Source organism: Rhea americana, unplaced genomic scaffold (genome assembly GCF_003343005.1).
Source record: "Rhea americana isolate MKP2758 unplaced genomic scaffold, rheAme1 scaffold_178, whole genome shotgun sequence".
Taxonomy (NCBI): domain Eukaryota; kingdom Metazoa; phylum Chordata; class Aves; order Rheiformes; family Rheidae; genus Rhea; species Rhea americana.
The window spans coordinates 1,467,989-1,476,868 of NW_028185905.1; the positions used below are offsets into that span (position 1 = coordinate 1,467,989).

Here is an 8,880-nt window from a genome sequence, read left to right on the forward strand (position 1 = left end):
GGGGCCGGGGGCCGTCAGGGCGGCAGAGGGGCCCAGGGTCAGTCGGGTGCGGCAGATGGGCCTGGGGGGCAGTCGGGGGTGGTAGAGGGATCTAGGGGGCAATCACGGGCAGCAGATGGGCCTGGAGGGGGGTGGTGAATGGGCCCGGGGGACGGTCAGAGGCAACAGAGGGGACCGGGGGCAGTGGAGGGGTCCAGGGGGAGCAGTTGGGGCAGCAGGAGGTTCCTGGGGGGCAGCCGGGGACAGTAAAGGGGTCCTGGGGCAGTCTGGGCWGCTGCTGGGCCCCCGCCCACACCTGCACGCCCCCAGCTCCCCGGCAGGAAGGACCTGTTCATCGAGGCCGACCTGATGAGTCCCCTGGACCGCATCGCCAACGTCTCCATCCTCAAGGTACTGCAGGGGCCGCAGGCTGGCAGGCTCGGTGCCCTGGCGCTGCCCCTCTGACAGCCCCGTGCTCTCCCTGCAGCAGCACGAGGTGGACAAGCTGTACAAAGTGGAGAACAGGCCCACCACCAGCACCAGTGACCAGTGAGTCCTCCAGCACTGGGGGTACTGGGTGCTGCCCTGCAGAGCCTGCAGCCTTGCCAGCCATCAGACAGCTGGTCCCAAGCCTGACTGCAAACTGGAGCAGTTTGCAGAACAGGCAGGATAAAACAAACATGATGGGTCTGGGTGCAGGGGCCTCTTCCAGCTCTGGATTTGCTTCCCCTGGACCAGAGGGATTTCAGTGCAGGGATGCTGGTGAAGAAAAGGGGCCTGGGAAGGCAGGGCTGGGCACAAGGGGTTTCAGAGGRTTTCCTGTTTCTCACTCTTCTCTGTTGCTCTGTGTGAGCACAGGTTCTGCTTCCTTGTCCGCCCACGGATCAAGACCATGAAGTACATTGCTGGTGAGTGCAAGGGGCCTGCTGGGCAGTTGTCAGYCACCTGCTGTCAGTGGGTAGTTCCTCAGCTCTGTGTTGAGATTTGGGACATTGCTGCCTAGTGGGCTGTGCTGGGAAGGTCAGTAGTGATGTATGGGCCTAATGAGCATCCTGTGCTTCTGAGGACTGGGACTTGGTGCTCTGCATTGCCAGTACCAAGCAGGACGGAGAAGGGCTTTCAGTGAGCCTGCACCCTCTGGAAACTGGCTCCACACACAGGGTTTTGCTTTCTGCCTGGTGTATTTCAAGGYCTGTGACATTCTGGGACCCCAGACCTTGTTGTACAAGAGGAATTGTGCTAGTTCAGGTTGACGGACAGCTTTAGGTCTGGTTAACCCAAGTGTTTTGTCTGCAGATATTGTGAATGCTGATAAAATAGCAGGGAGGAGCCGGAAGTACAAGATTATTTTCAGCCCCCAGAAGGTCAGTCTGGCTGCTCTTTCCTACCAGTTACYACCATAGATTCCGAGTCCGGTCTTCATACTTTCTACTGCTGTTACCAAAATTAAAAGTTCTTAATTTCTCACCCTTAGCCATTGAACTGAAACAAAATGTTGCAATGTCTGGGAATAAAATAGTCACATCCATTTCTAGGAGACCTTGGTCTGCACTCTGTGCAGGTGGTGCAGGAACCTGGCTGGGTGCTGAGGGTTTCTTCTTGTCTTGCAGTTTTATGCTTGTGAGATGGTGCTGGAGGAAGAGGGTGTCTTTGGTGGTGAGTGGGACCGGGGTGCCAGACCTCCATTCCTCCTACCCCGATGGCTGGCTCACAGTAGCTCTGACATCGGTGAACTGCGGTGGTGGGATCCTGTGTACTGGCTGGGTCCCGAGTATGGCCATAAAACAGCAGGGTCCCATGAGCCTGAGTGCCTGCCTGTGGGGCAGAGTGTGTGAGCAATCAGCATCTTCCAGGGGGGAGAGACGGTCCTGCCCTGTCTCAGTACAAAGGAGGGAATCCCTTTGAAAGGCCTGATCCCTKTGCTGTCCGACCCATCTGTTTGAGGGCCTGTCATAATTCTTGGGGCTGTTTCTGTTGAGCATTGGGTAAATGTTGCATTTTTCTGTCCCAAACTCAGATGTGACCTGTGATGAATGGTCCTTCTACCTGCTCCCACTGGATGATGACATCATCAGCATGGAGCTGCCTGAGTTCTTCCGTGACTACTTTTTGGTCAGTGGACAGTCCTGTTGGGACACACTGCCCTGTGGGATTACAGCCTTTCCCTCATTCATTTCTTAGGCCCAGGACAGAAGAGCTTTGTTCAGGGAGCTGATACGTGACATGTCTTGCTTGGTCCTCTCAGCCCTTTCTGCAGGCCTTCCTCTGCTCTTCCAGCTGGCTACTCCCTCAGCCAGCTGCTCTGATGGGTTTTGATGTCTTTCCTTTTCCACACACCTGCACACCGGCTCCTGTGCTAGCCCCTCCTCTGGTCACTCCTGAGCAAGGTTTAGGGAATTTCTGCATGTTTCTGTGTACTTYCTCCCTGGAAGACAAGACTTTGGCCTGCTCCATCTGCAATCCAGCCCCAGCAAAGTTCCCTAACATACASAGATGTTTCCAAGCCAGCTCGGCCGGACTTGCTCCCCAATGTTTTTGTGGTCCCTGCAGGAAGGAGATCACCGCTGGATCAACTCTGTTGCTCGAGCCCTGCAGTTACTGAACTCCCTGTATGGGCCTTTCAGCAAGGCTTATGGGATTGGCAGGTGTGCGAAGGTACTGTGCATGCTGCAGAGCTCTGCCTGTGCTTGGGGGCAGGGCCTCTCTCTGGTTCTCATATGGGGCACAGTTTGCAGGGGATCAAAACCAATCAGCCATCTAGTGTTTGTGTAACCCCAGAGATCACAATATTCTTGTGCCTCTTCACAGATGGTGCTGGGGATGTTCAGCATRTCTGTAAGAGAGGTCCATGTCATCCCACATCTCCCAGCCAGTGCTGCATGTACTCAGATTGTGCAGAGCTGAGGCAGTGTCTGCTGCTTGTTGAGGTGTCTAGGAATGCCGTGTGCYCTGGCTGGGAGGAAGTATTTGCACTCAGTTTTTTTGTGTGTGATCTTGAGACTTGCTGCATTTATTATTCTCTAGAGGCCGTGTTAGATCATGTTCTGGCTGGCATGCCCACATCAGTGCATGGAAGGGCTAATGCTGGGGWGTACTGTGCCCCTTAGTAGGTACCTGGGACTGATCTTTCAAAGGCCTTGATATGATTGTTCCCCTCACAGATGAGCTATGAGTTGTGGCGGGACCTGGAGGAGGAGAGTGAGGGCGACAGTCAGGGCAGGAAGCCTGAGATTGGCAACATCTTTCTCATGGACAGAGGTAGGGACCTGGCATGGTCAGCTGGAGTGAGGAGTGGCAGCAGGTTTGGGGCCTGGCAAGGAGGGAGCAGTGTGGCTGGCAGCTCCATCGGAGAAGGATGCCCAGCTACGTGGTGCAAGGAGAGGACGTGCTGGCTCTGGATGTAATCAGRAGGCTTGGAGCAACTGGAGGTGGTGGTGGAAGCTATGCAGAGCCAGCCAGCTGTGGGAGATAGAGACGATGGGTAGGAGTAGGTGTGAGGAGCAGCAGAGCAGCTTGCTGGTTGAAGACCATGAACACACGAGCCCATGCCTTGCGGTTCTCGTTGTAGACACAGACTACGTCACAGCACTGTGCTCCCAGGTGGTGTATGAGGGGCTGGTGGACGACACCTTCCGTATCAAGTGTGGTAGGTCACAGGAGGAGGCGATGGAGCAGCAAAGGGCCCTGCACAGTGTGTAGTGAGGGTCTGTCTGGGGTCTTTGCCTGGTGTTGTCAGACCAAAGGCCTGTGTGCTATAGCAGGAGCTCTTCCCCATAGGGACAGAAGTTGTCTGCAAGGACAGCCCTTGGTCTGACAGCTGCTGAGCAGCTGTCGCCCTTCCCCAGAGCCTTTTGCAACCTAGTAGACAYGTGCAGGGGAGTTTGTAGTGCTGGGGCAAAGCACCTCTTCATCATTCTCTGCAGGGAGCGTGGATTTTGGGCCAGAGGTCACCTCTTCTGACAAGAGTATTAAGGTGCTGCTCAACTCCCAGGACAAGGTGAATCCTGTTCAAATGCCTCAGTTGTGGTGGGTCCCCTCAGTGCTCCCTGCCCACTTGGCACTGGGAGGAGGCTGACTCGGGCTATCTACTCCTGGAAACCCTAAACAGGGAGCAGGGAAAGACCAGGTGCTGCTGGGCCTAAGGGGGGCTGGTTGTGAAAGAATGGGTACGGGGGCAGGAGAAACATAGTCTCCAGACAGCTCAGCATGTGTAATTGCCAGAGTCCCTGTGTGTTTTGTGCCTTCCTGTTTTGTGCCTGCTAGTTGGTATTTTGGGGCCTGGGTGAGGGACTCTGTCTACTCTGGCAGGGATACCACCTTGTCTTGCTGTTGTTCAGGGTGCTGATAAGAGCAGGCTCTTGAGTCCTGTTGTGCTTTGGCTGAGCTGTGACTGGTGGACCCTTCACTCAGCGTGAGCGAGTGCAGGGCCCATGCTGCACTGTGACTGCTGCAGTATTCTCTGTGTAGGTCTTCAGCCAGATACGGAACGAGCATTTCTCCAGTGTGTTTGGCTTCCTGAGTCAAAAGTCACGTAACTTGCAGGCACAGTATGACGTGAGTGTTGGGCCTGCTTGGCTCATCCCCTGAGCATGCAAGACTTCCCGCAGTGCTGTCCCTCTGTATCCAAGCACTTCCCCAGACACTCTTTCTTCCACAGCGGCGCCGTGGGATGGACATCAAGCAGATGAAGAACTTTGTCTCCCAGGAGCTGAAGGGACTAAAGCAAGAACATCGCCTGTTGAGTCTGCGTAGGAACCAGAGCTGGGGCAGTGGGGAGGGAGAGGCCTTGGGCTACTGCACCTGGTACCTGGGCTCCAGGGAGAAAAGTAGGGGTATCTCAAAGGCTGGCTAGTCCCCTGGAGAAGCAGATGCCCTGAGCAATGGGCAGGGTTAGCAGAAGCTGTCAGTACATGAGGATGTCTGTACTGGGGAGGGCCAAGCTGTACGCCTCCAAAGCGATGGTCTCTCTTGGCTGTGCAGATATTGGTGCCTGTGAGTCCATCATGAAAAAGAAGACCAAACAGGACTTTCAGGAGATGATCAAGACTGAACACTGTGAGTCCCAAATCTACTGCTACCCTCTGTCCCAGTCCTCACTCCCATACCCTCCATTCTGACTCACAGCCTCACTAGTCCCAGGTCTGGGCTGCCCCACAGTTTAGGTGCTCTGCTGCATGGCTGCAGTCCTTTGAGACTGTTTGTACTGAGGGGAGTTGTGAAGCCCTAAGTAGAGTCAAGCCATATCGTCACAGGGCCAATGCACAATGCGGTAGAAGACCAAACATCACAAGGCCTTACCTTTCCCTGAGGTTCAAGGAGGGGAGCTGCACCCAGATCCTACCTTGCTTGGCTTGTGAGAGCTGTGGATCTGGGGCTCTCTGTGCCCCTGTGCAGAGCAGTATTGCCATTTCCTGTGGGTTGGTCAGCCTGGCCGTTAGGATGAAGTGACTCTGCCTCTTTCCCTGACAGCTCTGCTGGAGGGTTTTGACATCCGTGAGAGCACCAGTTTCATAGAGGARCACATTGACCGACAGGTGAGACTGTGCTGAGCTGGGGGGGCAGGCTGCTCTTGCCACCCTGCCCCAGTGTCAGGGGAAGGGGGAACTTGGGCAGGCTGCTTACARTGCCTGTTCCCATGCAGGTATCCCCCATTGAGAGCCTGCGCTTGATGTGCCTGTTGTCCATCACGGAGAATGGTGAGGTGTCTGGGGGTGCTGGTCAGGGAGGGGCAGCACTGAAGACCCTCTAGGTCTTGGTGCTGAGTTCTCCCTGTGATGCTCCCCACAGGTCTCATCCCCAAGGACTACCGTTCCCTGAAAACCCAGTACCTGCAAGTGAGTRTGTCTGGGGGCCAGAGCAATCACTGGGTGGGCTGGGTGCCTCTGTAGGGCAGCCTGGAGCAGAAATGTTCACCCTGTCTTCCTGAGCTCAGCGCAAGCTATGTGCTCTACCCTCTCCTGCTCTTTCCTTACTGGGTTTCTCTGAGCAGTCTCCCTAGACTGCTGTACATCCCTGCTCACCACTGGGGCCTGACTCTGATCCCACTGCCCTCTTTCCTAGAGCTACGGGCCTGAGCACTTGCTGACTTTCCACAACCTCAAGCGTATTGGGCTGCTCACTGAACAGTCTCCTGGAGAGACCCTGACTGCTGTGGAGAGCAAAGTGAGCAAGCTGGTGACAGACCGAGCTGCAGGTGAGAGCCAGGTTTCTTTCTGCCCCTCAAGTGCCCTGGGAGACTGAGCTGTGGGGAAGCTCAGAGGGGGCAGMCAATTGTGGAGACTTGGTGTTTCCTGATCTGCATCCCAGAAGCACATGGCAAGCCCAGATGCCCCAGGCATGGAGCAGGTCCCCAGAGGTGGTGTCCCAGCTGTGCCCAGGGCTGCTACAAACATGGCAACTGACTCTTCCTCTGGGGGTAGCAGGACTGGGAAGCACTGCTGCCCCTTCTCTTCCGGAGCCAGGTGCTCTGCACCGTTCCTCACTCTACCTTGCTTGTGTCTAGGAGTCTCCAGCTCTTRCCCCTAGTGATGAATCTCAAGGCTCTGAGCCATTTCTCCTTGCCTTGTTTTCCAGGAAAAATCACAGATGCATTTAATTCTTTGGCCAGGAAGAGCAATTTTCGAGGCATAAGCAAGAAGCTGGGGTTGGTATGTCCTTAGGCTGCTGGCCTGCTGCTCTGTTCACATATCCACTGTTGTCAGAGGGATCTGGTTGGTCTGTGACTGCCTGGCTGTGAAAGTTCTGGGCTCCCCAAGATCCTGGCAGCTGGGGACATGCTCACTTCACAAGACAACCAGAGGTGCTTCTCCTCTTGACACCAGAGAGACTGCAGACTCTATGATCTGCTGTGTCTCTGGCTCCACCTATGTAGTGAAATGCCAGGTGCTCCAGTTAAAGGATAACCCTAACTGCCATAGCCTCATGCTGCATCCTGTGAATACTCYTGATCTGCCCTAAGAGCAGTGTTGGGTGTCTGGCTGGCTGCTTGCAGGAGTTGGGTGGGATGTAGCTGCCTGGTGTTGTGGGAATAGCACTCTCCGGGGCACAGTGGAGAGGTGATGTTTGCAGTCTCTGGCACTCGGTCTGATGCATAGCCCACTGTGCCATGTATTTGCCTGATSTTGGGCCGTTGGTAGCCAGGGAGGAAGGATAGGAGATGAAGACACAGACTTGCTTTGAATGTCTGTCTCTCCTCATCAACCTATGCATCTGATGTGGTAGGTGAAGCCCAGAGCAAACTGCTTCCAAACGCTGAGTAATATGTGTCTCTGTAGATTCCCCGGGTGGATGGAGAGTATGACCTGAAAATGCCACGGGATATGGCATATGTTTTCAGTGGGGCCTACATTCCCCTGAGCTGCAAGATCATTGAACAGGTAAGTCTGCCCTTAGAAAGGCACTGCAAGTCCTCTCTGAGGAAAATCCTGCCTCCCTCGTGAGCCTTAGCCAAGTGCCTCTGGTATCTTTGTAGAGGGTCTGAAGGATGTTCCTCCACTCAGGACTGGGCTGGGAAGTGCTGYTTTGGTTCCCAGATAGAGGCATGGCAGTATTCATCTGCTTGATTGGTGCCTTGCTTTCAGGCCTGGGGTCTTACTCCTGAGATATGTCTGGTGTATTTGCTGTGCACGTCTTTTCTGTCCCCTAGCCTGCATTCCCCTGTTCGTCTCCTTCTAGGTGCTGGAGCGCAAAAGCTGGTTGGGCCTGGAGGAAGTTGTGCGCCTGCTCAATGGCAATGAGTTTTCTGTTACAGGTAATGCCAGCACTTGGGGCTTCTGGGGAGGCAGGCCTCAAGTTGGTCAGGTTAACAACACTCTGCTCCTTCCAGAGAGTGCTGTGGAGGATAATCCTGCCTGGGAGTCTCAGCACATCATCCTCGTAGTGTTCTTAGGAGGCTGCACCTTCTCTGAAATTGCTGCTCTTCGCTTTTTGGGGAAGGAGAAAGGTACGGGCCACTGGAGTGCTGGGAGCAGGGCCCTGCATCAGGGCAGGGAGCATGCAAGAGCAGGTGCTGCTTCTGATCACAGTAAGAAAGACTTGCTGTGATCACACAGGATAAATCCGAGCAGTTATGGTACTTTGAATCAGCAGTGGTTAAAATRTAAACCCCTCCTATTCTCTTGACCTAAACCTATGACCTAACTCCTGGTGGAAACAGTGGGTGGGTTAAAATCGTGGGCTATCTCCCAGCCTGCTGTCATGGGAACAGGTATCCCCTAGGGCAGGTGTAAATCCAGAGATGGAGAGCAGTATCAGGGAAGCAGGCAGTCACTCTGCCCAGCTGCCATCTCCRTGCTGTGGCTCCAACTTCCAGCTCCTGCGTGCTGGGAACCGCTCCAGCCTGCTGTAGCGCAGGGTGCTGGCTGCAGCCTTGCAGGGTTTCTCCCTTTTCAGGGTGCAAGTTCATCTTCTTGACAACAGCAATTACGAACAGCGCGCGGATGATGGAGGCCATGATTGAGACAAAAGCCTGAGGCTGTGCTGGCTCACTGGAGGATGAGGGGGGAAGGCTTGGGGCGAGAGGAGCGTGCTGGGCAGTGTCGTGGCCCCGGCCGGGCAGTGTGGGGCCTGCAGGCTGGGCGGAGCAGCGCTGGGGGCTGGCTGCCCCCCGAGGGTGGAGGGAGGCTGCTGGCCACAGCCCGTGCACTGAATAAACCACTTGTGCACTGGACTCCGGCGTGGCTTGGCTCTGCGGCAGAGCCCCCGGGCTTGGGGGCCGAGCCAGGACACAGCCCTGAGGGCAGCAGGATGGAGGGGGCCAGGCCCAGGGGCAGTCTGTAAGCAGCGGGTGTCCTGTCTGAGGGGGACACGATGCCCTGTGTGGGGCAGGGGGTTGCTGCCCGGCGTGGGGGGGAGAGGTTCCCTTCCCGCGCCCTGTGTGGGGCAGGGGGTTGCTGCCCGGGG

At 55.7% G+C, this 8,880-nt stretch overlaps 2 protein-coding genes across 4 annotated transcripts in view; both read left to right on the forward strand.

The window, feature by feature from the left end:
- The first annotated feature begins 229 nt into the window (after positions 1 to 229).
- On the forward strand, positions 230 to 8,647 carry VPS33B (VPS33B late endosome and lysosome associated). Of its 3 annotated transcripts, XM_085301543.1 has the most exons (22): positions 230 to 390; positions 467 to 528; positions 838 to 887; positions 1,276 to 1,343; positions 1,590 to 1,635; positions 1,997 to 2,091; positions 2,530 to 2,634; positions 3,141 to 3,237; positions 3,548 to 3,625; positions 3,903 to 3,976; positions 4,447 to 4,533; positions 4,637 to 4,727; positions 4,960 to 5,034; positions 5,449 to 5,513; positions 5,621 to 5,675; positions 5,767 to 5,813; positions 6,040 to 6,172; positions 6,553 to 6,626; positions 7,254 to 7,355; positions 7,654 to 7,729; positions 7,805 to 7,921; positions 8,371 to 8,647. In XM_085301543.1, exons 1-22 carry the CDS (start codon positions 349 to 351, stop codon positions 8,448 to 8,450), a joined length of 1,719 nt encoding a protein of 572 aa, XP_085157669.1. In that variant the 5' UTR covers positions 230 to 348; the 3' UTR covers positions 8,451 to 8,647. The 3 variants fall into 3 exon arrangements, with proteins under 3 accessions (XP_085157669.1, XP_085157670.1, XP_085157671.1); XM_085301544.1 differs by lacking the exon at positions 3,548 to 3,625; XM_085301545.1 differs by lacking the exon at positions 467 to 528 and having other exon boundaries at positions 231 to 390.
- A 77-nt stretch (positions 8,648 to 8,724) lies between these two features.
- Positions 8,725 to 8,880, forward strand: part of PRC1 (protein regulator of cytokinesis 1) — a 10,016-nt gene continuing 9,860 nt past the window's right edge. Inside the window, exon 1 of the mRNA XM_085301591.1 lies at positions 8,725 to 8,753. Within this exon, the coding sequence (XP_085157717.1) occupies positions 8,725 to 8,753 (29 nt within the window). The remainder of the gene's footprint in view (positions 8,754 to 8,880) is intronic.